The sequence below is a fragment of the Ammospiza nelsoni genome, chromosome Z (assembly GCF_027579445.1).
Source record: "Ammospiza nelsoni isolate bAmmNel1 chromosome Z, bAmmNel1.pri, whole genome shotgun sequence".
NCBI classification, from domain to species: Eukaryota; Metazoa; Chordata; class Aves; order Passeriformes; family Passerellidae; genus Ammospiza; species Ammospiza nelsoni.
Window position 1 is genome coordinate 86,684,294 of NC_080669.1, and position 26,076 is coordinate 86,710,369.

General features: G+C 43.9%; 2 protein-coding genes across 4 annotated transcripts in view; both read right to left on the reverse strand.

Annotated features, from left to right (window-relative positions):
- The window catches only part of HDHD2 (haloacid dehalogenase like hydrolase domain containing 2), a 361,944-nt gene that overhangs the window by 292,877 nt on the left and 42,991 nt on the right, over positions 1–26,076 (reverse strand). The gene's annotated exons all lie outside the window — the stretch shown is intronic.
- SMAD2 (SMAD family member 2) overlaps positions 19,192–26,076 on the reverse strand; it is a 49,943-nt gene continuing 43,058 nt past the window's right edge. For all 3 annotated transcript variants that reach the window (XM_059493191.1, XM_059493190.1, XM_059493189.1), the window contains 3 exons: positions 25,905–26,042; positions 25,603–25,747; positions 19,192–21,180 (listed from right to left, as the gene is read on the reverse strand). In XM_059493191.1, coding sequence (XP_059349174.1) covers positions 21,057–21,180; positions 25,603–25,747; positions 25,905–26,042 — 407 coding nt within the window. In that variant the 3' untranslated portion in view covers positions 19,192–21,056. The remainder of the gene's footprint in view (positions 21,181–25,602; positions 25,748–25,904; positions 26,043–26,076) is intronic.

Sequence of the window (26,076 nt, forward strand, 5' to 3'; positions counted from 1 at the left end):
TAGTTGTTAGTTGTTGTAACAACTAATTAGTTGTTAGGTCTTGTTCTGCTCTCTTAAGTCTGTGGTCTGGATCTCACCCCACCTGGGAGAGCAGCAACATTTATTGCTCCCCTCACCCAGCATCTCCCCACCCCAGGGCAGGGGAGGCTTTAGGCAGGGCCAGGATCCAGCACCCACCTTGGCATTACACCAGCACCAGAAGCTTTCCTGTACATTTGTTTTTTTCCAGGTCCTGGCATCCTCCTGCAAAGATGCCAAAGCAAACACAGGGCAGGATTCACATTCAGCAGAGAACCAGAGTGTTTGGAGGATTTGGAGGATCTTCTGGTGCTAAATGCACTGGAAATGGAGCTGCTGCTGGCAGAGAAAGGAAAGAAATGCACATCTTAATTTCCCACTAAGCAGCAAGAGGTTTCCTAGACAAGAACTGCTCCTATCTGATGTCACAAGTGCATCTTCTTCTCAGCATGCCACATGACTTAGAATCATGAAAGAGAATCCCAGAGTTTGGGTTGGAAGGGACCTTAAAGCTCACCCAGTTCCACCCCCTGCCATGGCAGGGACACCTCCCACTGTCCCAGGCTGCTCCAAGCCCCATCCAGCCTGGCCTGGGGCACTGCCAGGGATCCAGGGGCAGCCACAGCTGCTCTGGGCACCCTGGGCCAGACCCTCAGCACTCTCAGCATAAACATATTTTTCCTTACATGTATTCTAAACTGACAATCCTTCAGTTTAAAGCCATCACCCCCTGCTCTGTCACATCAAGTCCTGCTAAAAAAAAAATCTGTGTCCAAGATCCTTCCAAAACCTATTAGGTGCTGAGAGTCTGCAATAAGGTGTGCCCAGACCCTTCTCCAGGAGAGCACCCCCAGTTCTCCCAGCCTGGCTCCATAGCAGGGGTGTCAGCCCTGGCAGCATCTCCATGGTCTCCTCTGCACTTGGTCCAGCAGCTCCAGAGCCTTTTGAGCACCCCAGAGCTGGATGCAGAGCTCCAGATAGGGCCTCACCAAGGTGGAGTAGAACTGCAAAGATTTTTGGAATTGTTTTGCACTCCTGTAGAAAGCAGTAGCTAATTTAAAAGGTGTAATTTAAAATCAGTACTTTTCATGCCACAGCAGCACCACCAAAAGCCCAGAGTATGATCCCAGCACTGAAATTCAGACAGAACATGCTTGCGCAGGAAAACTTCAGCAGTTTGGTGGAGGATCCAACCAGCCTGATCCTTCTGAGACGCAGGGCACTGCCAGGATGGATGCTTGGTGTTGGCTGCAGTGGGATATGAAGTGTCACCCATAACCCATAATGCATTATTATCCTCCAAGCATCCACCCCTGGTGATTTATTCCCAGATCTTCCACGGCATTCCAACCCCTTCCACAGCTGGGGAAGCCACCAGGGAGAGTTTTCCAACTGATTTAATTCCCATCCAGGCTGAATCCACAGTTCCTGGCTGGCCAGATGTTACTGGCTCACCAGAGGCAAATCAAACAGAAGAGAAAGACCAAGCTCACATTGGGGCAGGCTGAGAGGCATGGTGGCCCTAGAAGATTGGACAAGATAAATCCTCTGTTAAATTTGACCCAAATTAGTGAGTGGGTTCAAGGTGCCACGGGAGGGGAGAGCCTGGACTGACAATAGCATGGTCACAATTATGCCTAAACCAAAAGCACACAGGGGACACTCTCAAGTTACTCAGAAAACCCACAGAAAAGGAAAACAGGACACTGAAAAAAGTATCTTAAATTTTCCCAGTAGATTTTGAACATCTCTAAGTTGTGGAGCACTCCTCTTCCCACCTTGGTGAAAAGAGGAGCTGGCACAGGTTACCCAGCAAAGCTGTGGCTGCTCCATCCCTGGCAGTGTCCAAAGCCAGGTTGGACAGAGCTTGGAGCACCCTGGGATAGAGGAAGGTGTCCCTTCCATTACAGGGGGTGGCACTGGATGAAATTTTAAGACCCCCCTCCCAACCAAATGTCTCTGTGATCCTATGAAAACAGATCAACACTGGTGCAGGAGCACCAGCAGAGCCAGAAGCAGAGTGTGAAAAAGGCAGCAGGAGAAAGAGAGAAACAGCCACACAAAGTGTCTCCTGTTTGCAGGTGCTCACAGTGCTCGTGGCCCCAAGGCTCCCTGCCAGCTCCCGCTTTTCCCCCTGCCCCTAAAGTAAATGGGATGCCCAGGTGTTGACAAAGACTATCAGCAGAAAGCAAGGTTAAAAAAGCAATAATTCAGCCAACTAACTGCCACCGCCGTTCCTCCCTATCCCTGCATTCTTGATAAACAAATTCATAACAAGATTTTACTGCTCTGTTCCCCGGAGCAGTCTATTAGTCTGTCGTTCAACATGCGCTACCAGTTGGAGCCGAGCTCCCACAGCACAACATCCCTTCAGATGATCTCCTTTGCATTGGCTGTGATGTAATTATGCTAATTATCCAGCCGGCTTTAATATCCTCGCGTTTTCCAGGAGGTTTATGATCAAACCTGTTCCTTTAATTGACTTTCCCCGCCATCGGAACGGGGCTCTTCGGATGTTCCCTGCCGCACGTTTGTGTCTCTGTGGCTTCCCAAGGCCACGGGGACGGGGAGCTCAGGCACAGCACTGCATCCCAGCTGACAGGAATTCCAAAACTTATTTATCCCAACCTGCACTTTTCCAATGTTTGATGGCTTTCCCCCATCCATGACGTTACATTGATAATGCCCATCTGCATTTTGAGGTTTCATCCTTTCTTTCTTTCTTTCTTTCTTTCTTTCTTTCTTTCTTTCTTTCTTTCTTTCTTTCTTTCTTTCTTTCTTTCTTTCTTTCTTTCTTTCTTTCTTTCTTTCTTTCTTTCTTTCTTTCTTTCTTTCTTTCTTTCTTTCTTTCTTTCTTTCTTTCTTTCTTTCTTTCTTTCTTTCTTTCTTTCTTTCTTTCTTTCTTTCTCTCTTTCTTTCTTTCTTTCTTTCTCTCTTTCTCTCTTTCTCTCTTTCTCTCTCTCTCTCTCTCTCTCTCTCTCTCTCTCTCTCTCTCTTTCTCTCTTTCTCTCTTTCTCTCTTTCTTTCTTCTTCCACTTCCTTCCGCCACTTCCTTCCTTCTTTTCTAAGCTAGCAGTGTAGTGAATTTCCTGGGAAGTCTTCATATATTTACCCTTCCCCTTGAAATTAAGGCCCTGCCTGTTCAATTAACATTTATCTTTGCAAAACAACCCAAAACCCTAAAAATTTTGGAAACGGGATTCTTGCAGCCAGTATAAAAATGATGCATATTATAAAACAGATGTGGCAATGCAGAAATCAGTCTGGAACAAATTGCTTTAAGTAAAATACATGAAAAATATTATTTGACATAAAAATCTCATTATTTTCCCTACAGCATAGTCCAAACCCTACCAGAGTGGACTACAGAAAGTCCTCCTTATTCAAGGGGCATTAGCTTACTTAGGAATATTTTCTTTCATGTTTGTAAAGTTTCACTGCAAGTGCTCAGTGGGATATGGGTTTCATTAACTTTTTCATTTCAACTTTTGCTGTGTGCTTTCTTTTCTTAAAAAAATAAAATGAAATCTGAATTTTCATGGCTTGGGGCTACCACAAATTTTTCTCCCCATAAAATGTGATTTAAATTCCAAGAACAGTTGGCTATCATCAGAATAGAAAAACGAAACATGACCCAGATCCCTTTCCTGGAGGTTTTCTTGGCGTGCATCATTTCCATAAGTCCCTAGTGCATGCAGTGACCATTGGTTGCATAATTCAGAATAATTTACACTATTTCCCTTTTTTTTTTTTTCCCCCTCCATTACCAGTTAGCTGCGTGACCTCACAAAATCACAGAATGGTTTGGGTTGGAAGGGACCTTAAAGCACCCACAGCACCCACAGCTCAGCGCACAGGTGGATGAAGGTCCATCACACCTCTTCAATTTTCCTGTCAGATACAGAAACCCAGCTCCAGCAGACTGACACATGCAGGCGGCGACACCAACCAGGGTTTTTTCCACAGCTGATTTTCACCAGTGGGTGATCCTCTCCACACCTGATCCCATCATTCCCACGTGTCCCTAATTCCGAGGGCACAGGGTCAGCCCTCCATGGCAAAGCTCAGCCATGGAGCTGCTCAGCCCAGCACTGCTGGTGCCCTCAGTGCTTCAGTGAGGACACTCTGCTTGAGAAGAAGGTGTGAAAGATGACAGGATCAATCTCCGGGGTGAATCAGACACAGGTTTAGGGAGAAGACTCTGAAGGAATGCCCCTTCCCTGAGAGCTGAGCTGTGAGGAGTCTGGTTTCCTCCATCCCCCATGACAGCACAAGAAAACAAATGAAGGACACAGATTCCCAAGCCACAGCCAGGACAGGAGATCCTAAAAGAGCCAGAGGGGAAACTCAAACTGCTGGTTCTACTGGGAGTCCCAAAATCCTCAGAAGCTGTAAGAGGAAGAGGGAAAATTGCTCCTGGGAGATCCCCTGTCATTAACTCAGACCTCTGGTATACAGGAGAAGAGGAGTGAGCAAACAAGGAGACCTGTAGGACACCCCAGTTGTGAATTTTAGACTCAGGATGAAACAAATGGGCAGTCAGGAGGTCAGGGATTATCCCACAGAGATTCCAGGGATATCAGCAGACATGAAGAGGGCAATAGAAATCACAGAAGCCCAGAATGGGTCAGACTGGAAGGGACCACAGTGGGTGCTGGTCCCAGCTCCTTTCTCCAGCAGCGCCATCCCAGAGCACAGGGCATGGGATTGCATCCTGATGAGTCTGGAATATGCCCAGTGAGGGAAACTCCACACCCTCTCTGGGCAGCCTGTCCAGGGCTTGGTCACTGCCCAGGGCTTGGTCACTGCTCAGGGCAGGAGTTCCTCCTCATGTCCAGGTGGAATTCCCCGGGCTCAGTCCCTGCCCATTCCTCTGGTGCCATTGCTGTCCCCAGAGCAGAGCCTGGGCCCTGCTGTGTCCCTCCCTGCACACAGGGACACACATTGAGATCTGGCTCCAAACTGCTCCACTGGCCAGAACCACCAGGCCATCCCTGTGACTTCTTCAGAGCTGCACAAAGCAACAGCAAAGCTGAGGAATCACAGAATCACAGGATATCCTGGGCTGGAATGAACCCACCAGGATCACACAGTCCAGTGCTGATCCTGCACACACACATCCCAACAATCCCACCCTGTGCATCCCTGGAATGGTGTCCAAACACTCCTGGAGCTCTGGCAGCCTCGGGGCTGTGCCCATTCCCAGGGAAGAACTTTTTCCCTGATGTCCAACCTAATCCTCCCTGGATAAAACCCCAGCCATGCTCTCAGGTCCTATCACTGCCTATCCCTGAGAGATTCCAGGGAAGTTCAGCCATGCAATCCAAAACATTTCAGAAGGACCCTGGGCATGATGAACCTTCTCAAAGGCAGAGGAATCCACCTTTGCTGATCACATGGGAAATGAGCAGGCTGGGTTTATTTACATTGGGCTAAGGCCACATCACATGCCTTTGAAATAATTTTCAAATAGATCCCCTGCCTGGTGGGAAAAAAAGGAAAACTCCACTCAGCTCATCTCCTAGAGCACTCAAGGACAAGCAGGAGGGCAGCTGCTGAGACAAGGAGATCCTGTTGTCTTTACCCCAACCCACAGGTAAATCAGGACTGCCTGGCAGAGGGAAAGGTAACAATTTTTGATACAGCAAACTGTGGCTGACAGACCAGAAAGCTTTGCATGAATGCCTTCTAAAACAGCCCAGAGCTTTAGGGCATGAATGTGGAATTCCTGTGTCCACCAGGACCATGCCAAGGCTGCTGCAGTCTCCTGCCTGAGATACTCCACCAGAGCAGATGGTGTTTGCTAACACCAGCCCAGGGAGAACCTGGCTTTCATCAAAACCACCCAGCTGCTCCTGCCACGGCAAGAACAGTGGCCAGGGTGCTGTGGGACAGTCTGGCAGGAGAGGAGAGAGAGCACAGCTGGCAACACCTGGAGCAAAGATCACAGAGGGAACCTCGAGCGAGGAACAAAGGATTTGTGCCCAGGAGTGACAGACACCATCAGACCATGGGCTGGCTGGGCTGCCAGCTGCAGGAGCACAGGGAAAACCATGCCCAGGAGGAAGCCAAGCTGTCAGGAGCCAGCACATCCCTCTGTCTGTCCTGAGAGGCCCAGACCCTGCCAGGGGGCTCAGAGACCCTGGCACAGAGCCCAAAATGCTCCTGTGTGTTTGATTATGACTGTGGAGCAAGTTACCAACCTTGTATGAAGATCTGCAAGCTGTCGCAGACATCCTTTATGGAAAATCCTTTCCTTGGGATTTTTCCTCCTGAGAAGCTGAGAGGCCTCAGGAACAAAATGTAAACATTGATTATCTGCTGCTGTGAATGCAACAGGTGCATCTGTGATTGGTCTCATGTGGTTGTTTCTAATTAATGGCCAATCACAGTCAGCTGGCTCGGACTCTCTGTCTGAGACAGAAGCTTTTGTAATCATTCCTTCCTTTTCTATTCTTAGCTAAGAATGAAGAATAGGTTTCTTCTGATGAAACCTTTTCCTCTACTCTTTTAGTATAGTTTCAAAGTAATATATATATAATAAAATAATAAATCAAACCTTCTGAAACATGGGGTCAGATCTTCGTCTCTTCCCTGATCCAAGAACCCCTGTGAACACCATCACAGCAAGCCACAACAAATTAATTAGAATGATAGTGAATTTATCACAAGGTGGAAAAGCAGATTTTGGGGTTTTTAGAATGGGGATTCAGGGGGGCAAGATGGAGGAATCTGGGCATATCCAGCCTTTCTCCTTCTTCTTCTTCTTCTTCTTCTTCTTTTTCTTCTTGGCCTCCATCTTCTGCTGTGATGGTGGCACTTTTGGATTGGTTTAGAGTAGAAGCTCACTGTCTAACATAGGTGATAGGTATTTGAAGGTAATTGTAAACATTGTACACATAGTTTTTAGTATACAAAGACAACACCAGTGTGCCTCTGTCTGTCCTGCTGAGCAGACCTCAGCTGTATAGGAGAAAGAATTTTATAGATAAGAAATAATAAACAACCTTGAGACCCAGAAATGAAGAGACCTGACTCTTTCTTTGATCACCAGGCTGGGAAAAGAGACTTTTTAACATTTCTTGGGCTCACTCTGACCAGCAGAGATTCCAACATCAAGTGCCTTGCTAGAGAGTCACAAGGTGCTCTAACAAGCTCCATCCTCACAGAAATACACAATTCCAACCAAATGTTGGCACCTTCCTGAGGTTGCACCGACTTAAATGCAGTCACTGTAGGATGTCTTAAAAGCGTGGGTTTGTGGCTTTTTTTCCCCCCAAATTCCAGCTGTCCTTGACTTGGGGAGACATAGGCTTTTGGACAAACACTCTTGAGAGGGGAAGATGTGACCTGTCAATGACACAGATCAAAAGATTGCTTCCCCAAGTAGTAAAAGAATGAGGCTGGAGAGCAAAAGAACAACACAGCACAGACAATTTTTGGATGACAAGGCAGTCCTGTTATAAGGAGGTAGGGCCAGGGGGTTTTGGAGCAGCCTGAATTCATGCAGCAGTTTTGGGAATGCGTTTCTGTGATGCAAACAACCACAGCTGCAGTGATTTCAGAGCTGAATAGCCATCCTAGGTGGAAAGAGATCGTTTCCATGTGATATGGGGGAGGAAGATTCAAACAGAGAAATATTCAGCAGAAGGCATGTCAGAAAAATTTAATTTTGAAATAGCTGGAGACACATGGGGTGACACCAGCTCAGGGAGGCTGCCAGTCTGCAATGATGGCCAAGGGACCAAATTGTCTGCTTTGCTTTTATTCAGCACTCACACATAATCAACACTTCCCCATGTAACATTTCAACTCTTGTCAAAAGTGCTTGGTGCTTCCCCCTACTATTTTTAATCCAAATATAACTAAATTTGTTTGTTTCTCTTGTGTAAACTGAAAACTATCACCTAGCACTCTTCAATAAAGGCTTTATTGATAATTTAAATTCCTTAAATCATTTTAACCAGTGAAGGTCCTCAGGCCTTGTGAAAAGCAGCTTTACCCTCCCAGTAAGGGTGGCTTGTAGTGGTGTCACCTCTGCAAATTCCAAGACTACCTGGAACAAAAACAGTCGGTCAGCAGGTGTACAACCAGTTTCATGAACACCAACACCTCTTTGTGACAGACATCTTCTATGAAAAATCCTTTCCTTGGGATTTTTCCTCCTGAGAAGCTGAGAGGCCTCAGGAACAAAATGTAAACAATGGTTATCTGCTGCTGTGGAATGCAACAGGTGCATCTGTGATTGGTCTCATGTGGTTGTTTCTAATTAATGGCCAATCACAGTCAGCTGGCTCAGACAGAGAGCCCAGCCACAAACCTTTGTTATCATTCTTTGCTATTCTATTCTTAGCCAGCCTTCTGATGAAATCCTTTCTTCTATTCTATTAGTATAGTTTTAATGTAATATATATCATAAAAAAATAAATCAAGCCTTCTGAAACATGGAGTCAGATCCTCATCTCTTCCCTCATCCAAGAACCGCTGTAAACATGGTCACACCTGTCCATCATCATTTTGCCTCTTTGATGAAAACACTTTCCCCTTTCAGCGGCTCAGAAAGCCAACCCCCCCTTGAGTTCCATTCACAGCATCTCCACCACTGCCTCAGTAACCAAGGACAAGAGGGAGACCCTGCTGGGTCTCACTGGGCTCAAACCAGACCGGCCCCACAAGCCAAAGGAAGGGGGACACGAAGGCAAACAGAAGTTTTGTAGCCCTGCAAAGGTCACTTCAGAGTTTCCATGACTCAGAGCCATGGGCTACCAACGGTGGTGCCCTGTCAGAAAACACTGTGAAACCATCCTGAGGCTGGGAGGCAGGAAGGCGTGGGTTTAAATGCTGCTGCTGCAGATGCATCCTGCGGTAATGGCAACAGAGAAACCCCCCAGGAGTTTAACCTTGTTTGAAAGCACCCAGAGCTGACACAGAAGGACCCGAGGACTCCACCAAAACAAGGAGTTTTGACTTGTTTTGCTGCTGACTGCTCTTATCTGCTTTCCATCTGCACACAGACACTGCTCCTCCCAGTCTGCCTCCCTTGGCACTCCTCCACACAAACTTTGAGCAGATCACTTTCCCTCCCATGGCTGTGGAGGTTCGACACCCTCGTGGAGAGAATCTGATGCCTCTTCTGGATGAAACAACCCCTACAAACACCTTTCAAGGCAGCGAGGCTGAGATCTCTTTTCCTGGACTTCTGAAGTTATGGCATTACCTCAATCATGCTCAGCATGAGTATTTCATTTTTAATCAGCACATTCAATCAGTTCTTTTCTCTAAGGAGGAGGCTCTAAGGGACCTAGTTTGTCACAGAGTTGACATTTTCTTGACCACATGGGAAACAAGAACACAAAATTTTAAAAATCCCATAGTACTCAGTGAAAGGCAAGGTTGCAACAAAGCCAGCCAGAGCACAGGGCAGCAGAGAATCTAAAATAGCGCAGAACACCTGCTGTAAACCTCAAAAGGCACACCTTTGAAATCATCAGTTTCAGAATTGGCTCAATCACAGCTGAGGAAAACAGAGCTCCATGGATGCAGGTACACCAGTGTTAGCAGCCTATACATGAATTTTGGGTTGAACTGGATCTGCCACTAAAACACTCCATGCCATGGGAAGAAGTCCACAAATTACCCCCTTGCTCCTCCATAGTTTTTAATCACTTCCTTAACTAGATTACTTTCTCCTTAACTAGATGACTTTCAATTATTTGGCCTAATATCAAAGAAATATAAATTCTTTTCAAAAGCTGGCTGGATTTTGACAGGGTCGTGGCAAATCCAGGCTAGCAGCTCCTTCTGCAAGGACACTGGAGCTCCTTAGGCCACTGCCAGAAATTAATCTGCCTTTATTTTTTGTTGGACATGCAGTCAGACACAACAGGCCCATCGTTAGCAATTGGTATGACCAGTGCCACCTGCTGCAGTGCTAATTAACAGGACATTAATTATTCTAAACCCGCCCTGATATTTTGACAGCACCAGACCTGGGGACCGAAGCAGACTAGGGGGATCTCTCCTTACCCCATGCCTGAGGTACAACTTCCCAAAGCTGTGCTCATCATCCCAAAGTCAGGATAAATCATTCCTTCTGCTCACACAAGCATCTCAGCCCTCGGAGCACGCCTGGGGGAAGCACTGGGTACAAACAGATCCCAAAATTCTACAGTCCCAAAGTTCTACAGTCGTCTTTTCAATGAGCTCAAGGGTTTTGGCTCCCAGGGGTCCACTTGTGTAAACTCATGGGGAGTGGGTGGAACTCAGAGAGAACACCCAAATTATGGTCATTGTCACCTAATTATGGCATTACTGCAGCAAACCTCTGTTGGACCCCCTTGATTTCAACAAGATGATCAGAAATAAAGTCCAAGAGGGTGTGTGTGAACATCCATATGGGAAATGGGAGTACCGACCTTGAGTTTGTGCCCTTGGGATGGTACAGAGATCAGAACTGCCTTCCCAGAGGTACCAGGTTTGTTTCTTAGGTCACACAAAATCAATAATTCAACCAATGGCTGACCTGTTTCCAGGTGTCTCCAGTGGAGAGAAAACACCTTTGTCATGCTGCTTTTGTCAGCCAAGTGAAACTGCACAGAGCAAGGGTGGCTGTTGACACAGCAAGCTAAAAATACAATGCACATTTATGACAAAGTGTCCTATGCTTGAAATTAAGCCTCTTCAAGCTTCACTTAATCGAGGCTTTGGTCCATCAGCCAGGCAAGTTTCAGCCCAGGGCAATCCAACCACAATTAAAATATTTAGACTATTACTTGCACGCTAATTCCATTCCCACTTCCCCCACCCTGTTTTAAAGCAGAAAACTTTGAAGCTGGTTTTTCCCTCCCCCTTTTTAATAGGACTTCCTGCTATTAGCAAATAAGTATTCTGAAAAATTTCCTCTTTAATATTCTTCCTCGGGGCCTCAGAAGAGTATAGTGTTTTCCCCACATTTTACAAGCGTGGCTGCTGTCACGCAAAACTCCACTAACTTTGGATTTAAGTGTTTTAAGAACAGAATCGGGAGAGAAAAAAGTCTTGTAGACTTTCAGGAAATCAGACTCTCTTCTGCATTCCTCAAAAACAAAGCCTTCCCTCCCAAAGCCCCATCACAAAACATGTTCATGCTATGGGACGAGATGTACTATTTGCCAATGAGCACTTGGACACTCCCAAGAACTGTCCCAGCAGTAAAGAAAAAGCAAAAAAAAGTCTTCTTCAGAATAAAAATTCATGCAGATATTACAGCAAACCTCTTCCCACAGAGTTTGTGGGCTATTTATACTATTATTTATAAGACTTCTTATCCTCATGGTCAAGTAACTACCAGGAGACAGGGTTCTCTGTTCTGTTCTGTTGGTTCTTCATTCTTGAACTCAAGTTGCTCCAGAAGAGACTGAGGCTCATCTTTGGCAATCAGAGATGCAAAACTGGATTTGTGCTCCTCAGCCCCATTTCCATTAAACCTGCTTCTGTGCTCCAACAACTCCTTCAGTGCTGTAATAAAAGGAAAATGAGTTTCATGATCTTTAAGCAGATGCATATCACGAGCGTTCAGATAACTGCTTAGGGTGCCTTTGTGACCACGTATCACTGCTGAAGCTGAGCACCAGCCACCCTCTCATTCTTTTTTTCATCTCCACCACTTTTCCTGTTTTAGTAAACCTTTGTATTTCCCAGCCCTGGCTCTTTGCCCGTTTTAATTTCATACGCTGCACAAACCTCAAAGTCTGCGTACATTATGAAGACATTTTCCCTCCCATCAGTACTAACAGCACCGCTGCTAATTACTGTGGTTTTTCTTCCCATTGGACTCTCAGACTTGTGAAGCTGTAGAAGAAAAGATAAGTGTACTTGTCTAGAAGGAGATTACTGTCTCAAAAATTAATGTTATCATTTTCTAGGCCTAAGTATACCAAAAGAGATGCTGGGTTATGAACGTACACTTCCGTGATGGAGATGCATCTCCTGTGCAAACCAGGATCCTGTTGGGAATGTCCAGTCTGGAGGCAGACACTCTCCAGACTGACCACAGTGCATCCCAGCCCACAGCCTGCCTCAGTGCCTGCCAGCCCTGCCAGCCTGCTGAGCTCCTCAGGTGCCTGGCAGCTCTTCATCCAAAAGATATTTTCATTTGTTTCTCACTACAACTATTTTTTTTTTTCTTCCAGGACTTCCTCTATCTAACTTAATGCCCTTTGTTCTTCATCAGACCACTTACAAAAACATAAGGTAAAAGCTCTTTTTCCACTATCAGGAAGCAGCCTGGGTAGTGATTATTCATCCAGCTCTCAAGTGGACCTTGCTGATCTTCATCCATTTATCCCAGGCTCCCTCTGCCTTTGCCAGCTTTGGCACCTAGAAAGAGGAAGCACAGGCACATAATGCAACTAATTCTATTTGTGAACACCTTGGCTGAGCCCATTAGAAATGTCACTTGGGCCTGTACCTGCATCAACACCCCCTGTGACAGCACACTGTCCTTCTCATGGTGTTTCCCAGCAGGGAAATTCTTCCTGCAGCTCACAAATCTCCTCTCAGCAAGATCAGTGTGATTCTTCCCAGAGCTTCACTGAGATCAAGTCCTGCCCCTCTGCTGCCTGAAGCGTTTTGTTTTTAACCACAGACTCCACCAGTGATCCCACAGGGGAAAAAGAAATGCACCAACACACAGGTGTGAAAGCCCTGGGGAATCCATGCTGAGTAACCCCCACATGAATCTCACCAGCTCTCACACATGCACATTTTTCCCAGCTTCACTTTGTGAATCCTGCAGATCCACCCACCAAGGACATGCAACACAAACAGAAGAGACAGGTCTTCTGAAGTGTTTCTAAATTCATTATGCCTTGGTGTGATTTCAAAGCAATTCATGCATCTAGACGATTCCAGTGTATCTGTCCAACTGTTTGGTATCTCTGAAGAGTTCTGGGTGCATGGCAGGTAACTGGGGGGTTTGCAATTCCCTGGTCCAGGACTTGGCGGTACACCTTGACCTGCCTCCACTCCAGTTTCCCCAGAAATTGGGTGCATGTTTGAGGCTCTGGTCTCGCTGTGTAGTTACTCCTTGATCAAAGGTGACCATCTTCTAAACAACTTCTCTCCAAGATTAAGTACAAATTCATAGAGAGCATCCAACTCTACCCAGAGATCACCTGCAACTATGTTTAATGATCCTCCACACTAAGTACACAACAGCTGTTCTTGGAATTTTACTCCAAAATGAAACGGCAAGCAAACTAGACTTTAAAGCAGAGTAAGTGTTAAAATCAAACTGAATTTGCAGCCTCAGGTACACATTGCTCATAAGCTCAATTAATTCATGAGGCATAAATTCTTTATGATACCTTGCTATAGTTTTAGGCAAGCAAATAGAGCAAAAATGCTGCTGCTAACAGAAAAATCAAGAGTGTCAGAAGCTTGCTTTGTTTCACCTTCCCCTGCTGGGAAAACAGTGGGGCCAGAATGTCTATGCCCATAGATACTGGATCCTATTCCAAAAGAAACAGGACAAGCAACTGGGCTTTATCAAATTCATTCTGACTACATCTTCTACACACAGGGGAAGGATCAAGAGCACTGAGGTCTGACATGTCTACATTTCCATTGTCATTCATTTTTCTTCTTCCAGCCAACTAGATTTAATCCTGATTACAGTTAATGAAACAACAGCTAAGGCAACATCAAAGACTGCTCTCAGCTTTGAAGCCTTGGTTCTAGTTCTTGTAGCTGTGACAATGCAGGACAAGAACCTTGCTCCACACACTGCTTTTCCAAGGGAAGAGATGTCAACCTTACCCAGAGAACTTTTTACCCAGCAGAGATGGAAGAGGACAAACATGACTGAAGAGTTTTTTAAAAGGCCTTCTTTAATAGGGTTTATGATGGTTATTCACTCACCAAGTTTAAGTGGTCAGGAAAAACACATTTCATTCATATTTTCTCAGTACTGATAAAGCTTCAGACCAGCTGCAAATTAAGTCCCTGAGCAGGTGTCCTGGGGTGACTTTATCATGCAGTGTATCCCCTGACCTGCTGTGTGCCCAGAAATGGTCCTGTAGCTTTAAGCTAGGTCTAGAGAGTGAGATAGAGGGGCAGGGGGAGTGGTGGAATTTTTTTTATGCCTATATTCAAAACACAGAGGTAAGAGTTCAGTTCTCACTAACCTCACAGCAGTGCAGAGCAAGGGGCAGACTGGGAGTTGTTCTTTGCTTCTTTTGCTGGTTTTCCTCATTAGCCAAGGCAAAGAAAAGTTTTCCCAGGACTGTGGGGTTTTTACCCTTATGGAACTGTTCAGGTTTTCCTCTGGTCCAACACACCAGGACAATCATCCAGGCCCTCCCCCCAAAGCTGGACACCAAGCCTGGATGCCAGGCTGACCTCTGGAGAGACTGAGCCACACCCACAGAAGGGCTCTCTGAATTTGCCACCTCTTGAGAGCAGCAAGAGGTTTCATTGTTTAACATTATTCTTTTTCCTTTTTTTTTTTTTTTTTTTTTTTTAATGTTTACGAGTACTTTTCTTGTGAAATAAACAGGTTTTTTCCACTTTTCCCCAAAGAGATTTTTCTCCCGAATCAGCTGGTGGAGGGGCTGCTGGAACTAATTTTTTTAGAGGAGATCCCTTAGTGAAGTTTCCTCCCAAATCTGTCCCAAATCAAGACAAATATCTTGGTGCCCAACATGGAGCTTGAGAAAGTGGAAAAAATCTGAACTGATTGCATTTTGGTTTCACTTACTTTGTCTTGGAATTAAGCAATCTGTACCCACCATGTTGTTGAGTTTATTGAGGCCTTGATGTTTCTGTGGCCCCTGGGGCTGTTTGAGGTGTTAATACCTTTCCGGTCCCTAGGTTTACTTTCCTATCCACAGATAGGTCCAGTATTGTCACTGGCACATAGAGAGGCATGGATTAGGGTTATCACCACCATGGATGTGGTGATAATGATTTAAAAGGACTTAACAAAGGTACTGAGGTTTGTTAGAAATATGAGTGGTTTATGGTTTCTCTGTACCCCGTGTCCTAGTTTCAGTAGCATGTTTTGGGGGTTTATTTGTAATTGCACCGTTTGTTAGAGGAGGAGCAGGGGGTGAGGCCTTCCATCCTTTCCTTTCCTTCTTTTGCTTTAAATCTGTTAACGTCACTTTTTGAGAATGCTCAGGTTCCCCTGGATGCCAAGGATACTACCCTTCTGGTATTTCATCTGGTAGGCTTTCTCTGTATAGTTTGCAGCTTGTCTAGAATGAGCTGAGATGTCCAGAGGGGCTGATGAGACCCCTGGCCCAGGCATGGACCCAGTTGTGGAAAATTCCAAGTGGACTGGAGAATGGGAGAGAACGGGTCAAAAACCCTGAAGGAATTTTCTGATCCAATAGCCTGTGAACAAATTCAGAACCCAGATGAGGTGGGGAAATATCTGGAAGAGAACTGCCATGATGACTTTAAGGAGAAAAAGATCATTGCAACAAGCTGGGCCCTGGCCTGTGCTTATTGCATGCTGCTAGATGGAGGGCAGCAGAGAGAGGCAGCAGGGCAGGGAGATAAATCAGCAGCTACCCCGGACACTCAGGCTGCAGCCAACACCCCAGCTATTCAGGTTGTAGTGAGCCTAAACCTGCATCTAAACCAGACAGTGAGCCTAAAGCAATGGCTGTTGCTCCTACCAAGAGAGGCATGAAACACAAAACCAAAACCAATTGCCCAGTGGATGAAGAATATGCAGGGAAAGGAACCTCAAGGCCAGCAACAGGCACAAAATCAGAAGTCACTATGGAGTCCTTTTCCCTGAAGAACTTTCATGGCCTAAGGATTACACTCAACGATGTGAGGAATCCATAATTAGTTGGTTAGTCTGTCTTTGGGATGCTGCAGGTGAGGCTACAGTTTTGGACAGTAGTGAAGCAAGGCATTTGGGATCCCTGTCACAGGATCCTGTCATCAACCAAGGAATGATGAGGGGGGCTAACCCTCACAGCCTCTGGGCACAGATCTTAGGAAATGCGTCACAAAGATATCTGCATGCAGATGATCTCCATATGCAGCAAACGCAGTGGAAGACCATAGAGCAAGGGATCCAACACCTGAGAGAAATGGAGTGGCAGAAATTGTCCTCTCAGATGGCGTAACAACTAGGAACCCAGACTTGGTACCATGCATGTCTGGGATGTGGTGAAAACTTGTACGACTTGGGCCGCAAGGATACACTTCTGCTTTAACCATAATGAAGAGGGATGAGACCGTGCTTGACATGGCAAAGAAGCTCCGAGCCTATGCAGATGCTGTACATGGCCCCAACACATGCCAGAATCGCAGTGGTGGAAATATGTCTGCAGAAATTAGAGGACAAGATAGAGGAGAATCACAAGAAACTCAGGGAGGAGATGAAAGAGGATCTTTTCTAAATCTCAGCAGCACAGATCAGAGGTTCTGGTATCCAACACAGAAGTTCCCCAGATGGGGAGAGAAGGTACACCTCATGAGCTGAGCTGTAGTCCTTCTTGCAGGATTGTGGAGAAAACATGAGGAGGTGAGATGGAAAACCTACTGCTGCTCTGGCCCAATGGGTGCATGAATTGAAGGAAGGTGAGGCTCAGAGAGGAAGTTCCACCAAAAGGAAAGCAGCCTTCCCCTTGAAGGAACATCCAAGACATGCATCCAAGGGAAAGAAGGATAGCCAGGCTTAGAGGGGCCCTGCCTCTAGCCAGGTAGAGGCTGGGGAAAACCGTGGTTTTTGGACTGTGCGGATAAAGCTTTATTGATACTGGTGCACAATGCACATTAATCCCATCGAGACATGCAGGGGCAGAAACAAAAAAGTTTCTATTGCTGATGCGACAGGAGGATCACAGGATTTCACTTTGGTGGAACTTCCTCTCGTCCTTCCAGAAGCGGTTGCTAATGCAGCTGGTGTGTTTTATAACTATTTTTAGTTATAAAACTATTTTTATAATTTTTTTAACAAAGACAGTATTTTTATAATTTTTTTAACAAAGACAGTACCTCACTGATGCTTCAGAGCTAGCACTGGAACTTCAGCATCCCCAAAATTAGGTTAGCCAAACTTGTTTTGGTAAAAAAGAATAGTGCTTCATACTTATGTAAAGCACTGTGTGGGCGGAATGTAGTGAATCCTGTATTTCACAATATTCTAACTCAAAACCCAGCTGCAGTAAAATTTCAGCTTGCAATGCTAAAAAAAACCCCAAAACAGTAACCACAATGAAGTGTGACAAGTTTCAAGGCTAAAACAAAACACAGTTCATTGTGCCAGCTATTCAGAGCTACAGATGATTATCAAACCCCCAAATTTCACACCCTCCCACTTCAACATGAAAAATGTTGGACACATGGAAACAAAGAGCTTGATGAAGTATAGTAGTTGTGATTTCTGGCTGTGTGTTAATTAGTTTAAACCTTTTATTCTTAAATATCTTAGCTTACTACTTTGATAGCACCAGAGAACCTCTTAAGGCAGACATTTATATCTATACTATGCACTTAAAACAGGCTCCTTTGCCAACAGCCTATGCTGCCTGACAGCCAAATTCAGATTTTACCTCTCCCTGTCAATTTTTTAGGGAGTCTGAAGTTAAATTATTTACTCTCCTTGCCTGCAATTGCTCTCAGGGAGGTTAAGATCTGTTTAAACACAATGTCCTGAATAAAAACAAGAGAACACCACAGCTCTCATGGTGTTCCAGATTTGTGTAACACCACCTGAAATCAAAGGACTCCACACAAAATGCTGAAATATGAGTAGGAATGCCTATTGCAAGGACCTTGCCACCTAGAAAGGAGCCACGGGCAAAAGGAACGGGGAAACATGCAGAGATGATGACACTCTACTGTAATCAATTCTCACAGTGCAAAGCTGCCAAAGTCCAGGCATTCGACATGGTTCTCAAAGCCTCAGCCCTGAGACAACTTACAAATAATCAGGTTTTTCTTTGGAGGAAGGGTTCCGAAAAGTCAACTCTGTGCCTTCAAGCTGCCAAAAGGCAACTCAAAAATAATTTTTAGGTTTGGATGTTTACATTAACCACCTGGTGTTGCATTACTTGGCTTTGGCAATATGAAAATCACGGCTCAGGCAGGGCTTGTGACAAGAGAGATCAGAACCCCAGCTCGTGGAATTAAAGTCAATGCTACACAAAATTTGTACAGATTTTCTTCAGCTCTGTGATACACGTAAGCAGCTGGCTCCCCACACTTTACTGAAAGCATTTCCACTTGAGTACTCCCTATTTGCTAGGTGTTTTATTTAGCAAAATAGCCTCATTGAAAAAAAAAAAAAACACTTTTATTTGTATTTTGGACATCAGTACTTTGACTGGCAGAAGAGGAGGGGAAGGAAAGTCACATTCCTTATGTACCACAAGCATTCTGCATTAAGATGCTGGAGTCATCTGCATGAATTTGAAGAAGAGCAGAACAGCAGTGTCAGAAAGGCACTGGATTAAGAAACAGGAGTAGGTTAAAGTTAGTCAAGAACTGCCAAAGGCACTGAAATGAAACACAGACAAGTGAACATTACAAACACAGATAAACTCCCTTGTGCCTCTAAGCTGTGGCTGGAACTGCAATGGCAGGAGAACATTTGAATGGTACCAGCAGCAGTCAAAAACAGTGACTTCAGCACAGACCAGAATGGTCCACAGGCATTGTCTGCAGGGTCCTGGCACTCTGCTTGGAAGTGCCCACCCTGAGAAGAGGCAGAGTCAAGGTTACTACAGTGCTCAAGGCAAAGCAACTAACACTGCCACAGGTGAAAGACACATTCAGAAATCCACAGCAAGGAGACCACAGCATTAGGCCACCCAACTGATTCAAGCTGCAACCTGCTCGAAAATGGGAGTCTGACCCAGGAAAATTAATCTTATCTGTCTCACAGGTGAAAGTAAACACCTGAGATAGCAGGATGCAATTTGATTGTGGCAGGGAAAAAACAACTGCTTTAATAAACTCCATCAGGAGCAGGAGTCTGTACCACCAAACACACACAGATCCAGAACCTCCACAACAGCTGCATGGAAAGTGGTATTAGGATCTAAACTCTGCCTTTCCACCCACCACATGCAGGACACTTGTACCATTTAACAGGGTGGATAAGGGCAACCCTTGACCTTCAATGAAAAAATATACACAGTAATTAATTAAAAAAAAAAACAATGGCCATTTTGAGAATTAAAACTTTTATTAGTGTATTCACATATTAGGCAAATGCAACACGCATGAAGCTTATTTCTTAGGTCCACAAGTTCTACCAATACATTAGTCTACTGGTAAAACTAGCACAAACTGGTAACTGCTTTGCCAATTTTTGAAAGGTGTCCGGCCCATTTTCTCAAGGCTTGATTTTTGGTATTGCTTCTATGCCCTAGTCATTATGGCATAAAAATATCCATCACTATCATCAATTCAGTCAAGTGATTAGAAGCTGTAACACTGGCCACATTTTTGTTCTCAAAGCTAAGTTATCACTAGCTGTACTTACAAAGTACAGAACTAGTGTAATTGATGAAACAATGGAAAAAAACAGACAAAGGCAATCCTGCTACTGCCACAATAACAAAAGAATGACAGACAGCTAGATCACAAGATTGTTAGTAAGATGTGTATTTTTCAAGTCAGAATAACCCTTCTATACAGTTTCCCAACCCAGCCCCAACCCAGACTTATTTGTAGAATATATTTCAGAATATTTTTAATATGGTGCAGCTGTAGTGTCCAAGGGTTCACAATAACATGCACTGTCATGAAGAACCTGGAAGTCCTCCTTCGCTGGTCATACCTCAGCAACCACTATCCTAGAGGTTTTGCAGAAGCAACTACTTTTAATAACAAGGCCCATTATGACATAATGAATGCGTATGATCTGGTGTGTAAGTAAACTATAAAAGCGACTCAGATAAGAAATTTAAATTCTGTTACTGAAATATGTTAAGAAGCTGCATCTATTTAAAACCTAAACAAAGAGCCTAGCTTAACCCAGGAAATAATTTTTCAAGGTATATGGCTCCAAAAACTAAACCCCATTAACTTTAGTGACATGAAAAAATGAAAAAAATACAGATGATAAGGGGTAAGACTTACTCAATGAAAAGAAAAAAATTACAGATGTAAGGGGTAAGCCTTGTGCACTTAATCCAATATCCAAAGCCATGGTAAATTCTCAGTCCATGAGAAAAAAATCACTCATTTCAATGATCCAAGGTATAAAAAGGTCCCAAATTACACCACTGCCAGCAATATTGCTGGCAACAGATGCATCAACTCAAATGGGTATCAAAAAGTAGACTGCTAGTGTGATGGACACTCAGAATTTATAATATGAATTCATTTTAGGCCCCATTAAGTATACAAAGTATCTTAAGACTTCACAGATGAAACTCAGGACATTTCTTTCCCTTCCAATCAAGGGACTTTTCTTTAAGAACGCAGCAAAAAAAAAAAATCAGCTTTTCTATAAGGAAAGTCTTTTTATGTTTAGGACAAATTGAAAACCTGCTTATATTAAAAAAATATAAAAGAATAAGGGAGCAAAGTCTTGGAATTTCATGAGATACTTGCCCCAATCAAAAAACCAAAATTACTATTTATGGGAACTAAAATGTAGAACAGCACAATACTGTGATACTTGAGATCATGATACATTATCTGTATATATACTTAGCTATTCATGTTATTGATAACCATTAGGACACTCAATTATATACCCAATAAAAAACACCATTAAAGAGTCTTTAGAACTGTCCCTTCTTTCTGAAGAAGGCTTTTCTATACACTAAATTTTCATCTAGTATCAGAGTATAGGAAACAGAATCCACAAGGTGCTTTAACTGATGAGACCTCAAGTGCTGTTTTTTCTTTTTTCTTTTCTTTTCTTTTTTTTTTCTTTTTCTTTTTTTTCCTTTTTAAAAAACCTTTTTAGATAGTAAACAGTTCATGGGGACCACACACAAATACTACGACAGACGAGCTGTTATATTAAGTCTGTTGACTGGACTCCTTTTTTAGCCCACAGGTGACAGAGGAGAGTTTTAGGACATGCTGGAGCAGCGAACTGAAGGGGAGCCCATCTGAGTCAATACTTTGTCCAGCCACTGTAGAGGCCCGTTCAGGTGAAGCTCAATCCAGCAAGGAGTGCTTGTTACCGTCTGCCGCCTAGAAAACAAAGAATAGGGAAAAGTCACTCCATGGGGTTGGTGTCACCAGGTTTTTGGGGAGGTTTCTGCCAGAAGCTGCCACAAGCTTCCCTTCTGTCTGGCAGAGATATCCTTTGGCAGCTCTGAAGATGGACATGCTGCTGGTCAAGGCTGGGCCAGCTAGGAATGGTGATGCCTCTGGGATAACAGATTTAAGAAAAAAATGAGGTTGTTACCCAGTTTTAATCGCCACAGAAGAACAGGGTGAGAACAAGTAAGAGGAATGACTCTGCAGACACAAAGGGCAGTGGAGAAGGAGGGACAGGAGCTGCCCCAGGTGCCAGAGCTGAGATTCCCCTGCATCCCATGGAGGGCACCACGGTTGCAGAGACGCACCTGCAGCCCCTGGAGGAGCCCATGTCAGAGCAGGGGGTGCCTGAGAGAGGCTGTGAGCCTGTGGGAGGCATGTGGAGAGGGAAGCCCATGCTGGAGCAGCCTGTCCCTGAAGGACCACATCCCATGGAAGTGTGATCCAAATTGCAGCAGATCATGGAGAATTGTTGCCCATGGGATGGACTCACACTGGAAAAGTTCATGTAGAACTGTCTCCTGTGGGAGGGATCTCACACTGGAGCAGGGAAGGATTCCAACTCCTCTTCCTGAGTAGTGGCAGGAACAACACCTAAAGAACTGACGATGACATGCATTCCTACCTCCCTTTGCAGCTGGGGGAGAAGGTAGAGCTGGCAAAGGGTGAAGGTGCTTTAAGTGTTATTTTACTTCTCATTATCTTGCTCTGGTTTTGTTAGCAATAATTCATTCAATAATTCTGATTCAAGCCTGTTTACCCAAATGGTATTTGGTGAGGGTTTCTCCTGGTCCTTATCTCATTACTATTTTGCTCCATTTTCTCTCCCCAGTCCAGCTGTGGACAGGAGAGAGCTACTTTGGTGGCTGCCTGGAATCCAGTCAGAGTCAACCCACTACAGCCAGAGAGCAGGCTCAGCAGCCACAAAATTCTGCATCCTATGATTAGATATGTTTCCATCCATACCTAGTACACAGAGATAAAAATCTGTAACCATTACCGTAACTGTTACTAAACCTCTTCCAGGAAAAAAGGTCCCAGAACTCCAAAGCATTTCACATATGTAAGACAAATCGATAATTACCTGCTTGTTCATAATAAATGAAGAATATTTCACCCTGAAGAATAACATCACAAGTATTTTCTTCAAGTGCCACACCAAAAGCCTTACTTCTGAAAAGAAATTCAGAAGTGAAGGTTGTCCAGCTGATGCAGTGTTCACACCACAAACAACTGTGTGCAGCTGTATGTCAACCTTTCAAGGGTCTGCATGCATACCTGGATTTGAATTTTGTAGACAACTACTGAGAAATATGAAATAGAAGTCCTTGGCTCTGCACTGCCAGCGTGGCCAACAGCACAATGCTATGGTGATCATAAGCTCTGGCTTTTTGAGGTAAACTACATGATAAATGTACCAAGGAAATTGGCAGATGTTGTCAGAAACACTGTATCAAAACACAGTGTGTGGTTGCACTGTGCTAACTGATGGTATCTCAAAGGAACACCAAACTTTATCTCTGATTTCCCGTAATCTTACACTTCTACATGTGTTTTGTACTACAACATCCTCACAGAAACAACTGAAGTAGAAATTGGGTTTCCCTTGTCTTTTATAACTTGCCTATAATTTTCCACAATAGAAGACCTTAATTTAAACACCATATAGCACATTTCAGTAAAGCTGAAGGACTGACAACCATAAAAGCTTCATTCTCTCTCCCACATACCTTTGTTTCACAGATCTGCTATTCAAACATCTTCCTTCTCATCTCCAAAGTAAAGAAATCAGTATTGGACAAAACAAATTCTGCCTGAGAAATCCTATTTCACTGTACCCACTCTAGGCATGGGAGTTTTCCCTAACCAGACTGGCAAGACAATGGTTGCTAAGCCAGTTTTTTGTAGTAACTCCAGCTATCCCAAGATTCAAAGGCAGCAGATTAGTCAGACACAAACGGAGCTCCTTCATTTTTACTGTCGGCATGCAGCCCTTTCCTTTAAGGAAATCTGTTTATATAAACAGAGGAACTGAAAAGGCAGAAAGATTAAGACAGTGAAGATTGATTTCAAAAGTTTCATATTTTCTAGGAGAAGACAGCAGCTGGGGTCTGTGCTCTTTCAGCACTCCACAAAACAGTTATCTTAGCTCCAAATGCCTATGTCAGAACAAAGTGATACAACAGAAAAACAAATCTAAACCACAGGAAATATAGATTGCATTTACTCTTGAATCCTCTCCCAAAGAAGGAAGTTCATTATTCCACCATTGTCAACTCTCCTACAATGTGTTTCACAACACAATTCCTCAAAATTTTACAACTGGTTCAGTTCAACAATCCTCCCTTTGCACCACGCTGGTAAAAACTGGTAAAATAGTGACAGTCACTTAGCAGCCATCTTAAAGCTAAAAACTCAACCTCTTCAACCCAAAGATTTCCAGTTCAAAGATCACTTATTACCTCTGCTGAACTTTGTTCAGAAGATGATCCTGGACCTGGATTGTTCCTGTACTAACATGAGCGTTTGACTGGTGATCTGAACTTCTACCATCCCCAATTTGGGCCAACATGTAACAAAGCAAAAAGCTTTGTTAGGTATTGTGTCTACCAAGCCTATAAAACATATCACCTTGCTGTACCTGCACATTTATGCACATATGCTCAAAATGCAAGCAATGCTTTGCCTAAGCTTGTTCTATGAGAAATGTTTTTTTTCACATAATAATGAAGCACAGATGTTTTAACAAGAGTGATGGGGTTTACAGTGTTTCCTGATCCATTTCAACAAGTCAAGCCACACTAATTTAAATTCAAGGTTATGTCATTGGAGCCACCTCTTCTTGCTCTAATCCCAGCTAGAGCATATTTACAAGCTTTGTGTATCAGTAATTTATTAGCACCATCTTAAAGAGATGTGCAAAGAAATTAGTTCATCATGAGTCAGTAACCAGTTTTTGTGCCGTTTTGGCAGTGCTACCACTGCAGCTTTTTCAATCCTACAGTCTACAAACAGTTTATAGACCAACCACCAACATTCTCCCCACTCAGAATTAACTTTAACAAAAGCCTCCCCACAGTTTTAAACCAGCACTTACACTCACTTCAAGATGCCTCTATATAATCTGACTGATTAAGCCTTTCTTCTGCTCAGATTTGAATGTTGTATTTAATTATGCCTGAGTGTATACATACTCCTTCAGGGCCAAACCCAATAGCTCTTTAAACCTGAGCCAGATTTTTTTCTTACTTCTTCCTAACAAAGAGGTACCAATTTATTCCATTACTCAAATTTCTCATTTCATCTCATTAGACTACTACAAAATTGGCTTCATTTAGCTGAGAAACCTCCCCCACATACTGACAGTGCTATTTACATGTATGTATTTCAAGAGCAGATAAAGGAATCAACCTAAGTGGAGCCTACACACCATTATTCAACTTCAGAAATAATATGGCTTTTAAAAAAATCGTTATGTATGCATTAGGGTATTGACTTGTCAAACTTCATTCTTTCAGTGGACAATTTCTAGAGAGGTTTAAGAGATTTGTTTAAAACCACAGGTCTAGCTCTCCAAAATAATGAAATCTTTAGAACTGCTCAGTTAGACGTCAATTCCTTTTCTTTTTGGATTTCCATACTGCATTAAAAACAGGCACTGTCCTCAACTACCACTTTTCATTTGTGCTAATAGAGAACACAATTGGAATCTATTCCAAAGCAGATAGAATGCTATTTCTTTCCACTCAAAGAACTGTTTTTAGAAGTTTTACTACATAAACACAATCATCTTACTCCTGCAAAGCTTTTTCCACTGAAAGTTCCAAAATACTTGCCATCCCTTAGATGCATGCTCTCCAGCTATTCCATTCTGCAAGAGGCACTGCCCATCTCTCCGTTGGGTACCACCAACCCCATCCTGCACCACAGCCTAAGGAATTCATGCTACATGCAGAGCAGGACAGAGACCAGAATGACTGCAAGTCTAACACACAGCAAATAATCTCACAGCACAAACTGTGGAACTTTAAGATGATGGCGTGGATTTCACCACAACATGCAAGCCAGCAGGGCTGAGCAAGGGAACGGAACTTTGACAACATTCCTTGCTCAGCAGTTGGCTTCAACGCAACCCTAAAATCAGTTTATGGACTTTGTAACTTAGCAGTTCCATAGCTGGGGGGGGGAAAAATGGAAAATATGGGTTCAATTTGCAGAGAGCATATCCACAATAGCAGCAAGAAGTGTGTATGTATGGCTTACATACATACAAGCCAGACAGAAATGGTATACTAGTGAAAAAACAAAAATTATTAACTCAAAATTTAAGAACAAAGGAGGTTAATTTCTTACCTGTATTCAGCCCCCCATCCTTTAACAAAGCTCATTCTTATGGTACACATTCTAGTAAGCTGATAAACTGCTTCAAAGCCCTGATTCACAGATTGAGCCAGAAGAGCAGCAAATTCTTGGTTATTAAAGATTTTTAGATTGCATCCTATAAAGATTCAAAAAGGTACAGTCAGTGAATACGCTTGCACTTGCTACACAGAAGTCTGAATCTATGAAGAAACTACAAAAAAAGGAAAGCAAACATCATACAGTGACCACCTCCACTGGGCGCTTTCACCCAAGACCTTTGGCAGGCCACTAACCTGGAGGAATCTTGCACACAGTTGCAGGATGCCAGCCGTATCTTTGATTGCAGTTGGGGCTCTGAACGAAGATCGCGCTATCACTCAGGCACTCGGCAAAAACCTCTCCGCCAATGTAGTACAGACGCACTCCCCTGCCTGTAGCAAAATTCAAAGGAACTCTAGTTATGGT